Source organism: Rhinichthys klamathensis, unplaced genomic scaffold, assembly GCF_029890125.1.
Source record: "Rhinichthys klamathensis goyatoka isolate OS25496 unplaced genomic scaffold, OSU_Roscu_1.1 h1tg000261l_1, whole genome shotgun sequence".
In the NCBI taxonomy this organism is placed as follows: domain Eukaryota; kingdom Metazoa; phylum Chordata; class Actinopteri; order Cypriniformes; family Leuciscidae; genus Rhinichthys; species Rhinichthys klamathensis.
The window spans coordinates 1,097,398-1,121,254 of record NW_026606782.1 but is presented as its reverse complement, the minus strand read 5'-3'; the positions used below and the strand labels follow the sequence as shown (position 1 = coordinate 1,121,254).

At 37.6% G+C, this 23,857-nt stretch overlaps 2 protein-coding genes across 3 annotated transcripts in view; one reads left to right on the top strand and one right to left on the bottom strand.

The window, feature by feature from the left end:
* colec12 (collectin sub-family member 12) overlaps positions 1-12,722 on the bottom strand; it is a 43,100-nt gene extending 30,378 nt beyond the window's left edge. Inside the window, exons 1-2 of the mRNA XM_056267566.1 lie at positions 12,582-12,722; positions 9,305-9,355 (exon numbers count right to left, since the gene is read on the bottom strand). Coding sequence (XP_056123541.1) covers positions 9,305-9,355; positions 12,582-12,588 — 58 coding nt within the window. The 5' untranslated portion in view covers positions 12,589-12,722. The remainder of the gene's footprint in view (positions 1-9,304; positions 9,356-12,581) is intronic.
* A 40-nt stretch (positions 12,723-12,762) lies between these two features.
* clul1 (clusterin-like 1 (retinal)) lies at positions 12,763-23,430 on the top strand. 2 transcript variants are annotated; one of them, XM_056267571.1, is made up of 10 exons: positions 12,763-12,888; positions 15,198-15,247; positions 18,635-18,747; positions 18,861-19,009; positions 19,115-19,285; positions 19,836-20,271; positions 20,420-20,542; positions 21,088-21,302; positions 21,516-21,694; positions 23,366-23,430. In XM_056267571.1, the coding sequence occupies exons 3-10, from the start codon at positions 18,654-18,656 to the stop codon at positions 23,379-23,381; spliced, it is 1,383 nt and encodes a 460-aa protein (XP_056123546.1). In that variant the 5' UTR covers positions 12,763-12,888; positions 15,198-15,247; positions 18,635-18,653; the 3' UTR covers positions 23,382-23,430. The 2 variants fall into 2 exon arrangements, with proteins under 2 accessions (XP_056123546.1, XP_056123545.1); XM_056267570.1 differs by having other exon boundaries at positions 15,154-15,247.
* The last annotated feature ends 427 nt before the right edge of the window (positions 23,431-23,857 follow it).

The following is a 23,857-nucleotide window of genomic DNA, read 5'->3' as shown; positions in this document are numbered from 1 at the left end:
TGACATGTATTGTTTTTGAATGAACGCCAGACCCTGTGGAGCAAGAAAAGGCACAGAGTCCATCCATCATTTAGGTGTGACACCCTATCATATGACAGCATGTTATAGCAGGCAAGAACATTTCCGAAGACCTCCTGTAAGAGTGGACGGATGCTAACTTGACCCACTCTCCTCACACAGTAGAGTCCAACAGATGGTTTGTTTTAGAAGCTGAATTTATATCTATTTGTCAAGAGTGGAGAAGGAGAGCTTTGGTTGCATTCCTTGTTTACGCAAGGAGACCACCACTCCTGATCTGTTCCCTGTCATACAAAGAAAATTGACTACTGAGAAGCACGAATTTAGTCAAGGCCTTCAACAACAAGTCAATTCAGCATAAACAAGTAAGATTTACTCTAAATCTTTCTTGTCACTGTGTAAATGACATTGTTTTACAAAGAATTGTCTAGTTCAGATTTGTGTGGCTGCTTATCTCTCTTTTCCAAAGAGTCTCCACCACTGAGAGCTCCAGCAAGGGTGCTTCTAAAGAGGCGAATTCAACTGGCCTGACCCAGCGTTGACCCAAGCTCTTTCCAGAATCCTTACAGCCCATGCTATGAACCTCCTGCTGGGAAGCGGCCATTTGTGAAAAAAGCCCTGTTCTCTGTAGGAGAACTGTGTGCCATGCCAAAGTCCTTTTAGGCAAGTCATGCCACTCGGCCGCCATCTTGGCAACGCCTCCGGGCAGCTATTTCGGACTAACAAGACCAGGCTCCTATCTAAATGAATGGGCAGAGAGTCAGAACTGCAGTTTCACTGGTCACCGGGACATAAAAACTGGATGTATAGAAACAGCAGTAAAATATGATAAAAATCGCTAAAAAAGTTTGATGACTTTGCCCCAAAATAAGGTTTAAAACACCTTTTTCCCCACAGGTTATACTTTTACTACGCATGCGCAAGGGTTCTCTCCCTCGGTCGTGCGCGCGCTACACAGTTTGAAGCACAGTATGTGCGAGCTCTTGCTCGCTCTAGATTCCGGGAGATTTGAACTAATTTGCGGGCATCAGGGAGACGCTACCAATCTGCGGGAGACTTCTGATGTCTGATATTACACAACTCACACATACACTGCATATCAAATCTGCCACCTTTCAAACAGTAACGCATTTTACGCTGTCGCAAACCTCAACTGTGCGCATGCGTCAGTGGAACCAGACGATAGGCTTAAATGTAGGGCTGCAACTAACGATTATTTTGATAATCGATTAATCGGACGATTATTTTTTCGATTAATCGATTAATCGGATAAAAAATTTCACTCCGATTTTTTGTTTATTATGACTAAATAAAACCCGGTTACACTTTATTTTAAGGTGTCCTTGTTACAGTGTAATTATATATTTAAGTACAGAGTAATATTAAGTAACTACATGTACTTACTATAGGAATAGGGTAGGATTAGGTTGAGGGTTAGTTGCATGTAATTATGCATAATTTGCTGTTATTACTACAGTAAGTACATGTAACATATGTAACAAGGACACCGTAAAATAAAGTGTTACCTAAAACCCTAAATTAGGATATTTATGTGTAAAAGTGTACTTTAAAAAGTGCAAAAGCCACACATTGAGTTCTACAAATATCAATATTTGCATTGTTTTTAATGATAATTGCTGATGGCAAGTTGACAACCATGATTAATGTTTTTAAAAAAAACATTTATATCTAACATATTGTTTTAACACAATTTTTGTTAAAACAAATTTACAGACATGTTGTTCAGATGTGAAGATATAAACTAAAAACATCTCAAATATATAATTCATTTAATTTTTATTTAAAATTAATTGAATTATAAGGATAATTTGTAAAAAATAAATATAGAAAGACTGAAAACAAGCGTGTGAACATAGAGCCGCAGTAGATCGCGTTTGAAAAACAATTAAAACTTAATAGTAGACAAATGCTATATAAAGAGAGCGGAGTGGAGGTACGCAGCAAGCTAACAGGGTTGATTAAAAGGACAGGAAAAATGATGCATTAGTGCACAAGCATTCGCTGAAAACCACTGAGTACAGTGACTAAAAAACAATAATTTACTGCTGCTGTTATTAACTGCCTTTATATTTAGTGCTTCGCTTTGTAAAGACCGTTTTAATTTAATATTTCTGCGGTAGCACTATTTTAATCCATCACTTGTGTTGCGAGCGAACTGATTGCGCAACCTGATGCTCGAGACGCAAAATACAGACATCCCAAGTCTCCCGGAAGTTCTGGAAGTCACCCGCATATTGATAGCGGCTCGCAAATTAGTTCAAACTCCCGGGATTTGAGCGCGCAAGCAAGAGCGCGCATGCGAGACAGAAGAGACTGTGCTCCAAACCGTGTAGCGCAACGGAGCAACGGAGGGAGAGAGACTTTGCGTGTGTGCCTCATGAAGCGCGTGTAAGACAGAGAGCATCCTGATTGGCCTGTTTCAACCAATCACCAGTAAACGCTCCCCGTGACGTAAGCAGACCAACTAATCGATAATGACATTCGTTGACAACGATTTTTATAATCGATTATTATCGATTTTATCGATTAGTTGTTGCAGCCCTACTTAAATGTTTCCCGGCTTGACTGTTAAAAGCAGACGATTGGCTTTCCAGCGGGAGGGGCGGGACATGTGCATACAACCGCCATCTTTGGCGTTACGGGTTTTCCCTATATAGTTGTATTTAGGATTGATGAAGTGGCATGTCTCTATATAAATAGTCTCTGGCCATGCTCATAATCCAGGCTTGAGAGATAAGGATAAAATCCTCCAGACCTCCCTAACAGCTCATCCCGCAGACCCTGTTGGCCATCTACCTCCATATCCTCCTGGTCTCTGCACATATATTGAAAACACGAAAGCATGTCACGTTTCATGGCAGCATTACAGAACACCATGAAGGTGCATTAACACTAGGACTCCCGGAATTCTATAACTACTATAATGGCCATAGCAGTCATTCTGACTGCTCATACATTATTTGCATATAATTTCAATAAGCTATATCGAATCTAAGAATAAATGGATATGGATATGGATAAATGTTAGGATAGGTAATAATAAACATCAGAACACTACATTTTAATTATGATGTATGTAAAAATGTATTAGTTAACCAACAACCACTCAGCCTCATCAAGGCTCTGAAGCATGGCTAAAGCCTCTGTGGCAGTCATTCTTCTTGCTGACATTGTTCTGATATTCTCTTTTCAATATTTCAATTTGGTTTTAGCTCGAAGCTAAACCTAGATTTCAGCTTTGCAATAGACTAAACAAACAACAAGAGAAATTGTTGCTAGTCAACGGTGATGCATCTTCAAGAGCGGGAAAAAGGAGCAACCGACACACGGTCTGTAATGCATACAGTCTGTATGACGTTTATGGCCATTCAAGGTAGAAATACTCAAAACTCTTTTTGTGTCTTGTAATTTTAATAAAACAACAATGATAGAATAAAATATAGACACATTTAGGAAAAGTCAGGGTCCTATAGTTACATGGGTTTTATTTCAACAAAGTTATTACATTGCAAAATTTTAAAACAGTCAAAATGACTGCATTGGGAGTTCTAGTGTTAAGCAAGTACTCTGAAAAAAGTCTCCTCTAGTAATAAAAAACTTGAGCCAAATCAAAAACACTCACTCTGGCACAAACATATACTATATCAAATGCATCTACTAGACAACGTAAATAAGAACAAAAACAGATACAGATACAAAAAAAAAAGAGACAGATTTACTAGAGAAACACAATTATGCAAGATAAGACATAAGCTTACTTTCCAACTTTCTAGATTTAGTTCAATTTATGCTTTAAAACAACAATAAACGAACAAACATTATGGGCCCTATTTTAACGATCTGAAATGCAAGTGTCAAAGCGTAAAGCGCAAGTAACTTTGTGGGCGGATCCCGGCGCTGTTGCTATTTTCCCGGCGGGATAAATGCCTCTTGCGCCTGGCGCAAATCTAAAAGGGGTTGGTCTGAAGTAGCTTCATTATTCATAGGTGTGGTTTGGGCGTAACGTGAAATAAACCAATCAGAGCGTCATCTCACATTCCCTTTAAGAGCAGGTGCGCATGTTCTAAAGCGGATTCCTATTATAACGGCGGATTTGCCAGGCGCGCGCCAGGAGCGGTTCACAGCCGAGGAGAGCAACGTTCTATCTATCTATCTATCTATCTATCTATCTATCTATCTATCTATCTATCTATCTATCTATCTATCTATCTATCTATCTATCTATCTATCTATCTATCTATCTATCGTAATAATGTATGATTTGCAAAAATGAAAACTGCTGCTTAGATGAGAGAATCAACGTGTATGCGCGTTGTGCACACGCTACATTGATTATGGCCAAGCATGCGCCCTTAAAATAGCATAATGAACAACGCGCAACGCGCCACTGACTTTAGACTAGTTTTTTCTGGTCAGTGGCGCAATTGTTTTATAGAACAGCAAAATAGCATGAGGGAAAGTTTGCGCCGGAACACGCCTGCTCTTTGCGCTGAACCGCGCCGGGGAGCGCAAGTGTATTTCTTAGTTAACCAACGTGCGTCTGTGGAGGGAAAAGTCCGCTTTGCGCGGGTGCAAAATAGGAATGATACATGCGTCAGTGTACAAAGTCATTTGCGCCGAGTGCAAGATAGGGCCCTATGTCCTGAACGATTCTTTATTTCATTGTTTTTCTATTTGATTTTCTTGTTTTGTCAGAAAAATAAAGAAACAGGTTATTACTTGTTTATTTTTTCAAATTGTGAAGGTTCTTAATATAAAAAAATAAAATAAAAATAAAATATATATTTTTTTTTAAATATAAAACTATATAAATATAAAAATGTGTGTGTGTGTTTGGTAAACCTTACGTTATGGGGACAACATATTTGGACATTTTCGGAAAACAGGTTATATGTACAGTATAAATCCGGTAACGCTTCCTTTTACAGTCCTGTTACCCATGTACTTACTATGTACTTATTATAGTAATTATAATTACTGGGTAATAACTAGGTACTAACCCTGAACCTACCCCTAAACCTACCCCTAATCCATGTACTTACCTTATATTAGCCAGTACTTTCTAGGTAAGTACACTGTAAGTACACGTAAGTACTGTACTGTAAAAGGAAGCGTTACCATAAATCCTTGTCTATGGAAAGTCCCCATAAAACATGGAAATCCAACGTGTGTGTGTGTGTGTGTGTGTGTGTGTGTGTGTGTGTGTGTGTGTGTGTGTGTGTGTGTGTGTGTGTGTGTGTGTGTGTGTGTGTGTGTGTGTGTGTGTGTGTGTGTGTGTGTGTGTGTGTGTGTGTGTGTAAAAAAAAACTATTAAAAAATCTGATCCAAAAATACGGATTAAGAAAATGTTTCATTTGTAGAGTGAAACCTACTATTATTTTTCTCGTCAGATTTTACTGTGAGCAAGCGATAAATAATAGCTCATGTACTTTACTACCAGACTTTGATTGCAGTATTGCTCATTTCTCTTCAAAATGATCTAAAATGGTTTCTTTCTGTATTTCCTTACATCTACTTCCTTCCCCATCCAGCGCTTTTTTAGCCTGACTACGTCAGACTTCGTACTTCCGCTCTATTTCAGTTCGCTTCTGTATTCAGTCTGAGACATCGACATGTCTCTCAGTTTTCCTCCGGCCTGAAAACAGCCGGCCAATCAACGAACAGAGGGCGGGCTGAGAGCCGTGACGTAGACGCTAAGCGCCGAGTTTAAGATTGTATTTTAGGTTAGGGGAAATCGAAAACGACCGCGGATATGGAGACACGGGATGCAATTCGCTCTGTTGTGGAGAATATTCCCGGCATTTACAAACTGAAGCCCGAACAAGAAGAGTGTTTGTTAAACATTTTGAATGGAGGTGATGTTGTGGTCCTACTCCTTACAGGTTTTGGGAAAAGTTTAATTTATCAACTATTACCGATCGTCAGCGAGAAACTGGGGAGGCCAAAGGCCGGCAAGGCGATAGTTGTGATTGTGTTCCCCTTGGTTACACTCATGGAGGATCAGGTTAAGGAGGCAGCAAAACTCGGTCAGCCATGTTCACTCCGGTATTTCGCTCGATGGTTTCGTTTTCGTATCATACATGTGTTTACAGTGGAAGTTTGATGCGGCTGAGCTGGCGAATAACACACGCCATAACCAAACGTTATGTGATTGGCTTACGGGTAACCAATGATTTTATACTTCAGACAAGCGCCCCCCCGCGAGAAAGAAAACACTTTTCAATTATGTCATGCCAGACTCTGTCTACGAAGCTAAGCGAAGTAGCAGAGTTTGGTATTACCAGGCTAGCGCTTTTTCCCAGTGGCATTGAAAACTATCGAAAAAACATATTTCCATGTCAACGGCTTATAAAACTGTAAAAAGGATCCCTTCCGCTGAAGGATAAAGAGTAACCTTTGCCAAATATCTGGCAGCACTTTGATATTTTGAGTGAAGGGGAAAATAATCAACTTAATAGTGAAAATGTGTTAAAATCAAACTGTATGATCCAAACAGACAGGGTTGATTGTCTGGTTTTGCCACAGAGAGAAGCGGCTAGAATAGTTTCCAAGCTTTCCCACTTTCTGTCTATGACTGCACTGGCTTAGCGAAAAGGGGTGTGTAACCACTTTATTTAAGAGGGCACACACCTCTGTGTGGACCTCACAGCCCATCTGCCCCTACACTCTTGCGCTGACGCAGCAGTTACACATTCTGCTGGATTCCTTCAAACCAACTTCCTCACTCGTTCCCTACACCCACCTCACAGCCATCAAGCCAAGAAATGAGCCTGCATGAAAAGAAACAGTTCAGTGACTAGTGACTATGTCAAACCCTTGTGGATCATTTCTGTCTACTATGGGACTGCAGTTCTGCTCAAACAAACATATTGCAATGTAATACAGTAGCCACCCTATTTCTTCCATTCATTATTGCCCAATGAAAAGTTAATCCAATTAAGCTCTGAAGACTCATCCAAACCCTAAACTTAACCCTAACTCTGACTTGATCATCATAAAATCTCATTTAGAAAGGAAACCTAACCCCAAGTGTAGACTATAAACCTCTTAAAATCACCTGTATTCAGTCAAATTAACTTAACACTCCACTAAAGTGCTCAAAACTGATGAGGTGCATGACAAATTCACCGGGTACCACTCTTCTGCTGTGACAAATTAACTGTGGGCTCGAGACCAACCACTTTTAAGAGCTGTGCTCTTAATGTTCATGCCCTTTATCAACCCATTCCTCTACCTCAGTGGTCAAACAGCACATTATTACCCTGGATGAAATGAAATCTAAGTCAAACTGGGAAATAACTCATGCTGCTTTAATAACTGCTAGATGGATGGTGGTAGCTCAGACAGAAACCTGAAGCCTTTTTCTTGACCACCAAAGACTATTACAAATGCTTTAATTTAAAGGTAATAAACTATCAAATTACACAGTTAATGTGATGTGTTGTTGGAGGCATCTCTTGTGGGATACAGTGGCTAAATAAAAGAAAGCACTTCTTAAAATGAAGAAGGTATGAGATTTAAAGCAAATGCTAAATGAACATTCCTACAGCATATACTACAATGCCTTGACATTTTTATAATATTGCCCGTCACTATTGTATGTGAGTATAGTTAATAAATTATATATAGTATGTAGTCTGGATAAATATTTTTATGTTATGGCCAATAACTCATAAATGTCCAATATACAAATTCTATATTGTTTTGTCTAATAATAATTTTTAAAAAATCAAGTCAGATGTGATACTATACAGAGCCTTGAAAAAAATGAGATGGGAGGAGAAATAATAAGTCAATGCTTTTGCGTTCTCTCACTAATGTTTTGCGTTACACCGAGAAACTTCACAAAACCTTTTGAGCTCTTTGCACAAGAACGCAAAGTTTTTTGGGGGAACGCAAAACATTGGCGAGAGAACGCCAAAAACCCTTATTTTTCCACCAATTCCATTTTCTTTCCCACCACCATGTTCCTTTAGGGGCTCCATATGTTTCAAATTAATTTAGGCAACACAACATTATACGGTAATGTAATGTAATGTAGGCTACAGTATGAAAATAGATATTCATTTTTAGATGGCGAGAGATCACTTCCGGCGCTTGCCGGAAAAGACCGAAGCGCCGGCGCCATCAGATCACTTGGACGTGGCTGTGTTTACAAGAGGTAAAAACGATATAAATACTGTTCGTTTTCTCACACAAACTGCTCGTTTCGTGTCTTAGGCCATCAATGTGTACTTACATTTACGAGTCATTAAATCATGTTTAATTTGGACTTCTTGTTTAATTTGGTGCATGCTCTTTGAGGAAGTTACCATAGACCTGCATTATATGACTGACAGACAAGAACGGTTTGACCTAAAAATATAAAAATTGAATCTACTGCGGAAACAAAGACACCTACATCTTGGATGCCCTTGAGGTAAGCTAAAACATACCAAAAATTAATTTCAAAGTGAACTATCCCTTTAACTTTAAAAATACTAACTTCAACTTCAAGTCCGTGACACACCAAGCCGACATCAAAGAACTAGTGGCGACAAAGCCAACTGTGCTGTCGCCTCACGACGGCCGTGTCTCGGACAAAAAAATCGTTCGAACACTCCGCAAAGACTTCATCCAACTGCCAACTAGCATGTGTGTTCTGCACCTGCGTGTCAGGAAATAACAGTCTATATCAGCAGGTATAAATAGTCTATATTCATCATTCAAAGAGGAAAACCGAAACACTCCAGACTGCAGATATACAAACCGTAAACAAAGCAGCGCTTGCTTACCAGAAAACACCTCAAAAACTAGCCCGACAGACACTCGTTCAGCCCTAAGCCCTAAGTGAAGCATCAAAGTGAATAATATGACATAGAACTTCACAATCAAATCCTCGAGGAAATCTGTTTCATGGGATCTATAGACAAAAAAGCAAGCCATTCAAACATATTCCAAGTTTAGAATGGTCACAAAACAGTCAAATGAAAAAGCAAAGAAAGGACTGAGGCATCCAGATCTATTCACTAAACATCCGTCTGATGGGCTAATGATAATAGCACATGTTTAGAGGGGAAAACAACTGCGGCAGACACCAGAGCATGACCTTGGGTAACTTGGGTAATAATCAGCTTTCCTGACTTTAAGTTAAGGTCTAATTCAACTTTCAATCACTAAGAACATGTCCATGCTTATATATGGAGAAGAATGAAGAAAACGATGAAGAACATCTCTATCGATCATGAACTGGTTGCAGATTCATCAGGCACTGCAATACACTTACCAAACCTTTTGTAGCCAAAAGACTGCACTTCCTCTTCATCATTGAAGTCGTCTGCAAAAGTAACAAATGACAATGATATTAGTATCGCAAGTGCTACTGTACATGCCTGGTAATCACATGATGTCTTAGTATAATATCTGACACTGAAATATAATATTACAATTAGGCTATAGCTAGACTGTATATATACACATTATATCTACAAATAAATACATTGAAATTTAGTCTAGGTTTACGTTATATACACATACTGCCATTCAAACGTTTGTGATCTGTAAGATTTTTTTAAAGATTTTGAAGGAAGATTTTTTGTTCAGCAAGGCTGCATTTGTTTGATCATAAAGAACATCAAAACAGTAATATTGTGAATTATTATTACAATTTAAAATAACTGATTTCTAGTTTAATATAGAGAAATCATTTTAATATGCTGATTTGATGCTCAAGACTTTTCAACATTTGTTTATTATTATCACGGTTGAAAACAGTTGTGCTTCATAATATTTTTGTGGAAACAGGGATCCATTTTTCCCCAGGATTCTTTGATGAATAAAAAGAACAGCATTTATCTGAAATATAATTCTTTTTTTTTAACATTGTAAATGTATTTAGTCACTTTTGATCAATGTAATACATCTTTGCTGAATTAAAGTATTTTTTAAATCTTCTTTCTTACCCCAAACCTTTGAATGGTAGTGTATATTTCTTTAGTAAAATAGTATATATTAATCTACATTATGCACTAATAAACCAAACACAACAAGCTCTGACATTTCATAACACCAAATATATGACAGTATTCATATTGCTCCTAATATTGTCAACACATCATGCTGAGATAAATAACAAACAAATACATAACATTAGCTTTGGGAGTAATAAAAAGCATGTGGTCTGTATCTGATTCTTGAAATAACACTGGCCAGGATGGTCCATTCATGAGTTAACTAAATGATACCATCTTCTACTTCCTCTTCCTGTCCTGGAGCGCAGTTTGCCTTAGAGCGCTCTCTCATGTGGCTACCATGCTCATGGGAATGGAGAGGGGTGACTCCAGGCGGTTTTATGTGTCATTGTCCAAAGCCAGAGAAAATAAAGAAGGAACACATGTTTCTGTAGTTGGAGCCCACTCCCCCTCACTCTGATATTAAACCAGAGGAAGAACCGCAGGTGGGAGGGGGAAAGGTCCGTCAAGAAACCCTACAGAGTGCGACCTCAGGTCCAAAAATCCAACTGGACAGATATACATAACCCATAGAAACCTCAGAGTGGAAAACTAGGGAACAAACAGGCTTGGGACAAAGAATTGAGGACTGATGCTGATAGCTATTTCAGTATTTTCGCTGCAAATAAAAACACAACTCTGGGAAATGCACAGGAACAAAGCTCCCACACACCCAAAAAACAACATTTGTACAAAGCCACAGCCTGAAACATGACATTGCAAGAGAAATATTGCTTGAAATAAAACCTTTAAAGTTAAAAATGTTATGCATGGAGAAGAATCACAGAAGACCGCAGGATGACTCTTACTCAGAGGAACAGCATTTCACTGTGTGTGGTCTGAACACCCTTATTAGGTTATTTTCATGCCTTTTGCTCGGTTTACTAATCATTAATATGTCAATGCCTTAAATTGATTCATGGTAAATAAACATTTATCTAACCAAAAGATGAACCAAAAACAGCTACAGTATCTCATTTGTTTGAAGTCTGGCCAAAATCCAAGCAAACCACAGTTTGTCACTTTTTACAAATACCCCAGTCTGTGAAAAATACAACATCCTGCTTTTAGATACAAATTCAGAAGTGATTTGTTTGGGAATTGAACTGCAAATTCCAGTTGAAGCAAGATTCAGTAAATGTAAAAATGTCATATAGCCTCCAATGAATCACATGCCTATTGTTTTCAGTTCAGTGTGAATTCAAACAAAAGTTATGTTGAGATTTGACATTTCCACTAGATGGCAGCATTCTGATTGAAAATTAGAAGAACAGTGAAATGTTGCATAACTCATATATGGCACAAAAATATGATGTGAAGGCTTGTTGTTTGTCAGAACATCTGGCCATTGGTCATCCAAAAAGACTCAGGGTGGGGAGATGTGGGGGTTGTTTTTACTGAAAGTGGCTCTATGAGTCACACGTTTAAATTCTGCTGTGCAATCACGATGGGAAAACATCTTGGCTCTTAGAAGAACATGCAATTTTCAACAACCTCTGAAAATACAGAGGACCTTTTCATTTTTAATTATATAATTCTGACTTCATTTTCCCCAGCTCAACTTACCTTAGAATTAAGAGCACATGACACTTTTAAAGTTGTACTCAGTACATTTTTGTTGTTGTTAATCATCCCAATATTAGTGTTGTTAAAGATTATACTTAGACTAGCCAGGGATGAAACATTAGTTGCTGCTGCTCATTAACAAAGAAGCTGTTTGTTTACCATTTGGGCTGTTTTTGCTCTCTCAATTTTTTTTAAAATAATTGTTATTTTTGCACTTTTCCACACATTGATTGATTAAAAGATAGCTATTTGAAGCTATATGAAGTAAACATAATTGACTAACACAGCCATCACGTGATCTCAACATGGCCGCATCAATGAGGGTGGACCTGCTTCGTGCAGAATCAAAAGCTGTTTTTAGAAGACTGATATATCTGGAGTATTGATCTTATGTCAGTGTACATTGTTTTAATATTAACATAATATTAACTAACATTCTAGATATTTTTCAAAAGTGCTGTTTATTTATTTGTGTGTAAAACTTTAAGTTGCATTCCAAAAAAATACTGAGTGCACCTTTAATAATAATAATAATAAATCCAAACTCAACATTGGAAACTCAACATTAACACTTTAAAGTCTCTCAAGCTTAACAGAAAATTTTCAGAAATGAGAATTCATATATTCTTCAACCCTTAGAGGAACGTCTTCACACCCCGCCAGATAGTTCATTTGTAACGTGTTACGTGGCCATGCGTTTTCATTTTTTTTACAATAGCCCACAATAGCCGGTCAGCTACACAAGGTTGTGTATATCCTGGTATTCAGCTGTCTTATGGCAGTTCAGCCAAACAATCCGCCAACCTTAGACACCACGAGCAGTTAATCGCAACCAGATGTTTCATGCACTGGACTAACTCACATTCCTCTCACAAGAAAAAGAAAAGCAGAAAACTGCGAAACGCGTGGATAGACTCAAGAGACTTGCCTTAAAAAGACACAGCACTAAAAATGTGTAAGAAGAGGGTAATTTGAAATGCATCTTACCCTTCATTGTGGTAAAACTATGGTACACCGTTCGAGCCAAACGTTCACATCAATCTCATGACAATAGCGCAGACTCAAGAATAGCGCGCCGCTCGCGCACTTCCACGCTGAAGTTTCACAGATGTGAATATTCCACCTGAAACACGCGCAGTATGTTTTTCACCCCCTCAATGCCTGTGACTGACGCTAAACTTGTAAAAAGTAAGACACAAAAGGATGCTCAATAAGTCGTAGCAAACTGCTGCTCAAGACGCAAACTTTTCCCCTCTCTCCATGAGAACGTGTTCACGATGGAAATTCACTTGAGGTGAGTGAGGACTGAGGAGGATGCCTCCTCTTCTGCTTGTTGGCTGCAACCTGAGAAGAGAGAAGTTGGGAGTCCGCTTGTTTTCTACATGAACTTATTCTCCTAAAGGAAAAGCAGGTAAAAAGCAGCAGCAGCCGCAGCCTCCTCTACACTGAAGCTCTGAATATGCTGCATCGGATTCGCATCTGGAGTTAAACTTCCTCTGGCACATGGGAGGGTCTTGCACGTAGCACGAGTTCGTTTTTGTTCGGCTTAGAGTAGTGAAATCTTAACCTGTAATAAGAAACAGTATAGAAAACATTAGGCTACCTCTTAAACTAATTGGCCTATTTGTGTTTACCCAAAGCTCAACATTTATATTTTAAACTGTTCAACACTGTTATTATGATGGCTTAAAATGGGTTAAAACTGTGCTATGAAGTTTAAGCATCGAGTAGGCCCAATTTTGAGAGAAAAAAAAAAACAATTCTGTTAACAATTTTATGCTTCTGTTCTGACCTGGGGCTTGTTGTCACACAATAAAGTTATATATCTGTAATTTAGTTTGAGCCAGGGTTAGGGTTTTTGTGTTATAATTGTTTGACTTTAAATTTAGCCTGAAAAGCTTATGATAGGCTGTTTAAGGCAGGTACCACTGTGATCTTACCCCAGTGCGAAAATATTATCCATAACAAAATATCAAGATGTGTTAAAAAATATAATGCATTAAAACACATGACCAACACCAAATGTTTTATTACAATAACATAAACATAATATATATATATATATATATATATATATATATATATATATATATATATATATATATATATATATATAGTTGCTCTATATAGAAAGTGTTACTGAATCGTTTTTTTTCCAATCAGTTATGGCGTGTGCTTTTTTCAAAATAAATGGCTCTGAATCCCAGGACTGCCAAGTGTAAAGTCCTTTGCGTGCATTGACTGTTGCTCAAAATTGCTTGCACTATTGTTCCGCTCCCTTCGGGTTTAATAAGCACACAGCTCATTTTGTTCTTTCTTTGCATTTCTCTCTAAATCCCTTTGCCACAGGGATCCGTGATTAATTATTTGACATCCCGCTGGATTGTTCAGAATCGTGTGATCTGTTGCACCACACAAGTCTAGCACAGCACTGGCCTGAAATGTTTTTCCAACTTAACGAGGCTAAGCACTAATGTAAAAAAAAAAAAAAACTCTACCGTATTAAAGCTGCACTGCTCGGCTCTAAACCGACTTTATTTGCCCTCTTAAGTATCTGGAAGCTTTTGTGCCAGAGCAGGTGGCTTATCCATTTTTATTTACCTTAGAAATAAACATTTACTATCAAACTTACTAAACTTTACCATGGTAACCAAAGTTTTGGCCAAAATACCATAGTTACAGTTATGAAACCAAATAATTCTGAAAGCTTCTTGCAGTATTTGAAGGACATCCAATATTTATATGGTTTTACTGAAAAAAAAATTGTACATTTTAATTTTCAAGGTGACTATCATTTTATACTAAACCAATGTTTTCTTCTCATGTTCTGCTGTTTTATGTATTCTTCTGAGGTTCCAGTAATTCACCCTCAGTCTGCCAGCCACCAGGTCTTTGGCAGTAGATGAGCGCGACAGGTCCAGATAGGGTTATGAGAAACAGGTGTGTTTAGACTTAGCCAAGATGGACATACCAGTGGCCCATATTGCTGTTTCTCATTAGAGGTTAGAAAATACTATTTTCAGGGTCACAAGCCCTGAAGAGAGGGGCACTTTTACAAGGACATGGTGCGCTAATGAGAAATGTGAGGGGAATGTGGGCCTACCACATCTTTGTTGCCAATTTATGCTTTGAGGTTGACTAGGCTTTTTTTTTTTTTTTACTTGTAATATAGATGCAAAACTATTTAGACTTTGTCAAAATGATCATACAATAAGAACAAAATAAAATGTATGCTATAAAACAATTAGCATACACTACCACTTTTGCTTTTGTTTTAGAAATGCATACTTTATTTCACAATGTTATATATTTAACAATGTTACTAGTTTACTCTAACATTGTGATATATATATATATATATAGTTATTTATACATATATAGATAGCCTATATATATAGTCATTTATAAATTATATAGTCATATATATATATATATATATGTATATATATAATTTATTATTATAACTATCACGCATGGCTGAATTGGCTGGATTACATGTTGGACGGCCATAACCTTTAAATGCTTTAATTGGATCGTCTCTGGTTCTACTTATAAATAGAAGCGTCTAGGTAAAGATAAACAACACACCTTCCCTGTTCACAGGAAACGGCATCAATCACATTGCATAGTCAGACATCAGTAGGATTTTTCTGGTGAGTTCCTCTCCTATGATCTTTATAATGTTAGATAGCTCTGTTTATGTATCTTCCATAATGTATGAAATATGAGCATGGTTTATTTATATTAATATTATTATAATACTTTCATACTTTAATTTTCAGAGATGTTTAATTGGTGAGAATTATATAATCACACAGTGTATTTTACTGTGGACAGAAATCAAATATGACAAACATAATTTGCCATGTTGATATATTGATGATCTGATGATGATCTAATTACAAAAGGATTAATGATGAACATAAGCAATTAGGCATGAACATTTACTCTAGATAATTTTAGTATGTCAGAATAGCGCTAATTTTATACATGCATAAAGTTAGCTGCCTGTAAAGTTACCTTTACTTGTTCATTACTTAAGCAGTGATTATATGGATTTAAAAGCACATCCTATTTTTGACACTATTGTGTAACACCCTGCTGATCGAACTGAGGCGCAAATCATGGCAGAAAATGATGTGCTGATTGTTTTACCAGCACTCAGACACCATAGAATGTAAAAGTTTAACAACATTAGCTTTTGACTTCAACTTGCCAAATGTGGTGGCTCTGTTGTGTTCATTTAAGACAACAGATGGCCATGAAGTAAAGCTGGTGAACTTGTGAACCTCTGGTGGTTTTTCAACATGTTTCTTGAATATTTAACTTTGTTTTTCTAGATTACCTGGATTATTTATAATGTGGGAAGAATCAGTATAGAGAATGCTTTGCCTTCAATAACACCTCATATATATATATATATCGGTTTATAGTCACAAGACTTGTTTGGCTCTATATATTTAGTTATAGCACATTCTGTAGCCTAATGTTTTAAACTGCCTAATAGGCTATTACATATTCTGCCTCCTTAATCCCAGAAAGAAGCTTTTAGAGATCAATTGGCTCTCTTGAAGTGGAAAACATAGATTAGATATAAAGATAAACAAAAACTGACCGCATAGACTAAAGAATGACAGAGATTGACTTTGCCTGAAGGTCATAAAACAGTGAAATTCATCTGAACGGTTCTCTCATAAGGTGTAGCACCACATAGTGGTGCTTATGGGTAGGCTATTTTTGGATTTGATGCGTATCTTGGCGTTTCCATCCAGTGTTTTTTTTATACGATGTGCCTATCTCAAAATTCGCATAAAAATAGGTGGATCCCAGCTAACAATCTTTGGTAGGCTACGTTCTTTTTTAAGGTTTGTTTTTGGTTAGCCAGGAAAGTTTTTACATTTCTTTAGCCTCAAATAACAACGACTTCAACTCAATATGTTTTTTTCAAATCTGAAATGTATTCACTGACATTAAAAAACGAATAAATAATGATTTGACTTAAAGTAGGATATAGCCTACTACTAGGGTTGCCACCTATGTCTGATAAAAAACCGGGACATATTACCCGCCCAACTGGGGGGGGGGGGGGGGGGGGGGGGGGGGGGGGGGGGGAGAGGGGTGTTTGAAGACCAAAAATGAACGGTTGAACACCAAAATTTAAATTTTAACTGTAGGCCCGCCTATACACCAAATGCTGCGCAAAAATATATCCTATATTCGCGTATTTTCAGATTTTTGTTCATGATTTTTTTTTTGCCCCTTTAATAAGCATTTAAAATATTCACAAATTATATGGATAAAATGGTTTTCTAAGGCCAAACACTATATTTCTAAGGCTATAGATGATTTATAGGCTATTATAAATGTTTCTGAAAAAGTAACGAGGCATTTTAATTGTTTATTAATAAACTAGTATTTTCTAAATCGGCTGCAACATATCTCCATCTCCGCTGTAAAGCAGATGCGCCTTTAGAGAAGAAATTCATATGGATTACATAATCAGACTGTATTTTCTTTTGATTCGAATTTGTTCGTTTAAAAGTGGACATTTCAAGCTTTAGCCTATGGGCTTGTTTATTTTGAGACGCGATCCAGTTCACGGAGACCATAAAAGAGCGCGACTGATTGTTTTATTTTATTTTACAAAAGCACAACGTTTTCTTGTTATTGTGAGTTTACACAAATAAAAGTAGTTGCGAATGATGTATTGTTGCGAATGATGTTTATTTTCTATGACCAGAAATGATAGAGTAGTAGGCCTATTTTAAGTTGTTTCCACTGTTGATAGAAAAACGGAAGTGCTCGCGCCCGCGCCTCGTGCAGCAAGCGCGCTCCACACTCAGATTACATGCGCTTCTTATGCGCTTCTTGAGGCAGACTCGACTCACACTAGCACACACACGCAAGGTCTCTCGCTCTCTGCCGTTGCGCGCGCTACACAGTTTGAACATACATATTCACGTAGCCTTTCGAAAACCGGGACATTCAGTGTCCCGGGAGAGTGCGTAAATTTCCCGGGACAGGTTATTAAAAAGAAGGACAATCCCGGTAAAACCGGGACAGGTGGCAACCCTACTACTTCTTACAGCTAGCGGGACGTGCTTCTTTTGGTCCGTATAAAGACTTCTCGATTAACATCATGTTCTCTTCAATAAGGCCGTCAAATCTATCCGAAATCATATAGCCTACTCTAACATCTATATCAATTATAAGTAATTATTCAATAAAGAAATTGATAAACGGATATTAGTCAATCAGCCAGTAAAAATAAATTAAAAATTAAAAACGCGAGTGCGCGGTTTTCTGTGGTAGATAGGTGAAAGCGCGTGCTGGAGAAGCGCGTGCAGAGCGGAGGCGCGCAGTAAAATGAAGATAGAAACAAAGCCACGAATGTATGATATCATTACTGTGCTTTTCACACTATGCTTAACCTTGGCTTGATATTTTAGTTATAAAGTTTGATTCATCTAACGGGTTTTGATTGATCACGTTTCAGCTATATAAATAGCCTATAACCCCAACAAATAACCATTAGGCTATGGAACGTTCTGTATAAGTCATTTTTAGGTTATTTAAAAATAACCTCCCTACAAAGTTCTGGGAACGTTACTTTATGGTTGCAAAAAAACTAAAAAAAAAACTAAAAGGAATTTGGTTTGAAATTTGGTTCTCAAAAAAATAACCAAATGGGATCCAAATAGGCCTAGCTTAGCCTACACTAACGTTCTGTGTTTGCTGAGATGAACACTGATTGGGGGAAAAGGTGAGAATAGTCAAAGATGTTTTGTTGTGTATTACATAGCCTAAGGCTATTATATATTACCTTTCAAAAATCACTTTCGACTATTCAATGCAAGTCTCCGAACCACCCATGGAACCACCTAGTGCACCTATAAGAAAAGTAGGCCCATTGATTAATGCCACTTAGAAATAATAATGTTTAGTCCAAAAAAATAAAATGTAGGCCTATACTAAAAACAACATAATTCAGAAAATTAAATAATTATTTGTTATTTACAGGTATTGTTTTTTCTTTTGAGCCTGTCAAAGTTGCTGAAGATGAGGGCGTTGATGGTTTTATTGGCGTCTCTGGGGGTCTTTCATTGTGCCCCTGGTACCACCCTTCCTCCGATATCAGCCAACACTCTCAAACGTGAGTGCATCCTATATTGCTAAAGAGATTCATATACACTAAATGAATAATACACTAAAGCCAGGGAACAATCTTATGACGTCTAAATGCCCTGACATATGATGGTCTTTTAGGCCTGTCTCTGGAAGGGGAGAAGCTAGTGGATCAGGAGGTCAGCAAGGCACTGTACGGAATCAAAGAAATGAAGGAGGTGATGGCCAGTAATGAAGAGAAACATGCAAACCTCATGAAGTCTCTCATGCACAATGGGGAGAAGAAAAAAGTCAGTGAACAAGCTTTTTTTTAAGAAACTAAAATGAATAGTTTTTCTACTGGTGTTAAACAAAAAAAAGTAAACATATTATAAAATACCTTCTTACACCATCAGGGGGCAGCAGAGATTGCACAGAATGTAGAAAAGAAGCTGAATGAAGCCGAGCAGCAGTGCAAAGAATCTCTAAAGTCCTCCTGGGAGGAATGTCGACCTTGTCTTGAGGACACCTGTAAGAACTTCTATACGAACACCTGCCGCCGTGGATTCGCCACCTTCACCAATAAGGTACACCATTCTAATGCGGAGTATAACCCCTGAGAGAGATGGTTAGGTTAACTACTGAGTAGAAATACACGGTAACACCTTATTTTACGGTGTCTTTGTTACACGTTACATGTGCTTGCTATAATAGTAAGAGTAGGTAAATAACAATTACATGTAACTAACCTTAAACCCGACCCTAATCATAACCCCATAGAACATGTAGTTAATTATTATTACATAATACATTATAATGCATAGTTACACTGTCACACGGACGCCTTGAAATAAAGTGTATCCAAATACACCACATTTATCTGTGCTTGATTCTCACTACATCCAATCCATCTACTCATACAAAAGTGGTGGTACAATGCACTGAAAAAAGGACTTTTTGAAATTCATATTTCACATGCTTATTATTTATTAATTAATAATTGAAAATATGTATAAATAATTTAACATTAATTTCATATTTAATTAAAATGATATATTTTAAAATAAATCAAACTAGTAAAATAGTAGTGGGATACAATGAAATCAACTTAAGTTTGACTTTTTCTCTTTCCCACAGCTACAAAACTTCTTCCAAAGAACGAGCTCTCGCTTTGGCCCTCGTGATGCTCAGGATGAGGTAGCGTTGAACCAGAGCGCAGAGAATCCTGACCTGGAGGTGGTGAGAATCGAGGACTCCTTTAGCAACCTCCTCTCTAAAGTGGGAACACTGGTCAATCGTAGTGCAGTGCTGGTCTCCCACTTTCACCATGAGCTGGACCAGGCCCTACGCAGAGCCTTCAGCCCTGAGCTTCAGGGAGACAAAGAGAGTGAGCTGGCTCTCAAGCCTGCCAACAAAGCTCTGGATTCTGCCTTTCTGGAGGGTGTGGGCCTGGACGATGTGCTGGAGTCCTTCTTTGACTTTGGGAGAAATGTGTTGGAGGAGTTTGGGGCCGTAATCACACAAGCCTTCAGTGACATTCATGATGCTGTGGAGAAGACAGCGAAGGAGGAAGGTGCTTGAATCTGATACATTTGGGATTGATCAGTCAACCAAAATTCTGTCATTTAAACACACACAAGTTTATGTAAAAAACAGAACATTAATGTCCGTTGGTGTGAACAGGCCTTAACTCTCTCTACATGTGTCTGTATTTACCCCAGAGAAGAAACTCTTCCCTCAGTTTCTGCAGAACAGGAGACTGTGCAGAGATCTGCGCAGACAGTCCTCAGAGTGCTGGCAGCTGCAGAGCAAGTGTGAGGCCTGTCAGGGAACCTTGTTTACTGGTAAGAGCACATGCTCACATCAATTAGTCAAATAGATAGTTCTCCATATAGAAATCCATGTAACCGGTGTTGTCCCAGCTCTTTAGACCACAGTCTTGTTTAAGACATTATTCACTGATAATCTTACTTCTAGATCTGAGTCAGTGAGTTGAATTCGAGAACTATGGCAAACCGTTTTAGCTTTTAATGTTCCCATGCAGCGTTACTTGTCACAATTGCATTTTTACTAGTAACATGTATGATTAGAGAGCTCTACAAATAAATGTTAAGTCTCCATTGACTTACATTTATTTTTAATCACACAAGCTCTACAAATTAACATTGTTTATTATAAGTACGTGCTGCAGTTCCTCTGTGCAATATTGTTCCTCTTTGCTATTATTATTATTATAATCGTGGTGTGGACAAAACCATCTTTTTCGTTCTAGTTATTGTCTTTGGTGTGAAATTACCTTATATGATGACAGATTTTTCATTTTTGCTTGAACTGTCCTATTAACCCTTACCAGTCATGTTGATCTTGTCAAATGCTTATTGAGTGCCAGAATGCCCAAATGTAAGAGAGCTGCACGTCGAGTTGGATGAGGTCTCTCAGCTGTTGGAGGCGTCAAAGCAGCAGTATGAGGAGGTGCTGGGAATCGCGCAACGTCATACTAACGACACCATCAGCTGGCTCAGCAACATGGCCTCCGACTTTGGTTGGGTGACTGAACTCGCCAATAACAACACCACTCCTGAGAGCATCTTCAGCATTGCCACGGTGAGACACTAACCAAAAAGTAGCATGGTATTGCCATTGATTTTTAGGCATAGTAACATGGTAACACTATGGTATTTTGGACATGTAGCACAATGGTAATCATTCAGAAGGTGAGAAAAAGCTAAACAAACAGTAGTGGTAGATTTACCCAAGAAAATAGTAAAAAAAAAAAAAAAAAATCAGATACTAAATCCGTTGACCCCAAATAACAAGGTGGTGGCACAGACTGAGGAGAGCAGCAACACTCCAGCAGCAGTTACTACAGTGGAAGTGAATATTCTAAACTCCCCCACTCTCACCCTGACTGTTCCTGCGGCTCTCAGGCTGCAGGATCCCGCCTTCATCCAGTATGTGGCGCAGGAGGCTCTGGGCGTGTACAAGCAGATGGCCAGGTCAGACACTTTACAATTAAACAATGTCAGAATACTTCACTCATCAGCACACATTTCACAGGGACAGGTTAAAGTCCCCATGAATTCAAAATTGACCATACTTACTTTGTTTGCCTAAATTGATCGTTTTGTGGTGAACAATTCATCCATGCAAATCAATCCACACAAAAACATTTTTTGGCTTCAAAATCTTTCATTAAAATCTGAAATTTCCCCTCCCCTCTGCATTGGAGGACCTTCCCTGATGACGTAGGTTTGGCGGTTTGGGTGTCTGCTTAACATCCGTAACCACGCCCCTCCAACTGACAGTAGACAGGCTGAATGAAAACACCTACTTTTCTAGATCCAATCAGGTGCTAGTTGGAAAAAAAGCCACGGCCACTATTTTGCCTCATTTAGTATTCCGTTTCTCTCGTAAATACGTCACAACACTGGAGAAAAGTCGTTTGCAACTTCCGGTTCACGGGGACTTTAATATATCATAAAGAGAATACTCCTCAGTTCAATTGCATAAATCAGTTCTCAACCAGGGGGTGACAGGATGACTTAAAAGTATTTCAAATTAAAAAAAAAAAAATAATAATGAACCTTTTAAAGTCTACTGTATCATATTTGATACATGAATTGCTCAGTCCTCTAAATTGTCAACATTATCAAAACTTTGCTGAAAAATACTTAAACCTCTACATGTCTTCTGCACTCTGATTGATCGTTCGTAGTTTTTTAGCAGGTACAAAAATATAACAGGCTTTTGATGGATGTTTATTTGTTTTCTCAATTATCATTGTCCTGTATTGCATTATATGTTTGCTTCCCAAAATTAAAACTACATAGCTTTGATCATAAAACTAAGCATTTAAATATCATCTTAGTAAGACATATTATTAAGAAACAGAGTGACAACTGAAATATTTATATTACAAGCTATTAGAATTTTATCTTATTTTTTGCTATATAAATAGCATCTGCACCAAATTGCATTTTTTTTGCTCTGTTTGGGCTCCTGAATAAAATTAAGGTGTGGAAGCCCTCACTATATCACTCAAGTGTGATACAAAAACATACAAAATATGCAAACTTTGCTTTTCTTTTATATTTTGTTATGTTTTAAATGTTCAATAAAGTTCCAATTTAAACAATTCGATTTTTTTGATAAGGAACCCCTTGAATAATTATTGTTTTAATGAACAGAGTTCAGGGGACCTTCAAGTCAAAAAGTATGGCATAAATGATTTTGGTGCAAGAACCAGGTTGTTTTTCTGTAGACTATAGTATGTAGTGAGTCTAAAGGCCTGTTCATACAAAGGACGATAACTATAAAGATATAGTTCAATTTAAATTAATCATTCTAAATATAAAAAGAATAGCAGAGTCCAAACCACAAGTATAACAATAACAGCAGAGAGGAACGATATCGTTGGAAGCACTTTTTTTCTTTTTTTTTAGTCGATGAACGATAAAACATTGACAGTCCATCCTGCTTAAAAGAGCTCAAAGCATTTATATCGACAGACGACAAACTGCAGCGCACACCAAGAATAATCAGAACGATATCGTATGCTGGGGTGGACTGGACTCTAATATAGTTATCGTTCTTGGTGTGAACGGGCCTGCCTTTAATGCTCACATATGACTCGGCTCTAACAATGTATTTTTTTCTTTTTCTTTTAGGCATGAGGATGTGTAATCAAACTACAAGTCATCAGTTTTCATCCAAGCACTAACCAGGGTATACTGCTAAAGAGTACACAACTATATATTGTGTTTACTTGGGCTTAGTTAAAAAAAAAAAAAAGTTATTGCAAGCATTGTCAAATATTTATGGTGTGATGTGACAGGTTCCAAATAGCTGCAATTGAATCTTGTCTTGTGTTAATTGACTTAAACATCAGTATGTCTGAAATGTACACTACCGTTCAAAAGTTTGGGGTCAGTGAGAATTTTATTTGTATTTTTTGGAGGAAAGAAATCAATACTTTTATTTATCAAGGAATAATTAATTTGATCGAAAGTGACAGTAAAGACATTTATAATGTTACAAAAGTCTTTTGAACTTCCTATTCATCAAAGAATCCTAAAAAAAAAAAAAAAAAAAAAAACTGTACAACTGACAGACCAACAACTGTTTCAACATTGATAATAATAATAAATGTTTCTTGAGCA

What these genes read in the sequence shown, in the direction of transcription:
- clul1 (XM_056267571.1), top strand. Translation starts at nt 18,654, where the DNA reads ATGAGGGCGTTGATGGTTTTATTGGCGTCTCTGGGGGTCTTTCATTGT. An exon ending in ATCAGCCAACACTCTCAAAC is followed by an intron (nt 18,748 to 18,860) that starts GTGAGTGCATCC and finishes ATGGTCTTTTAG; the next exon opens with GCCTGTCTCTGGAAGGGGAG. An exon ending in ACAATGGGGAGAAGAAAAAA is followed by an intron (nt 19,010 to 19,114) that starts GTCAGTGAACAA and finishes TTACACCATCAG; the next exon opens with GGGGCAGCAGAGATTGCACA.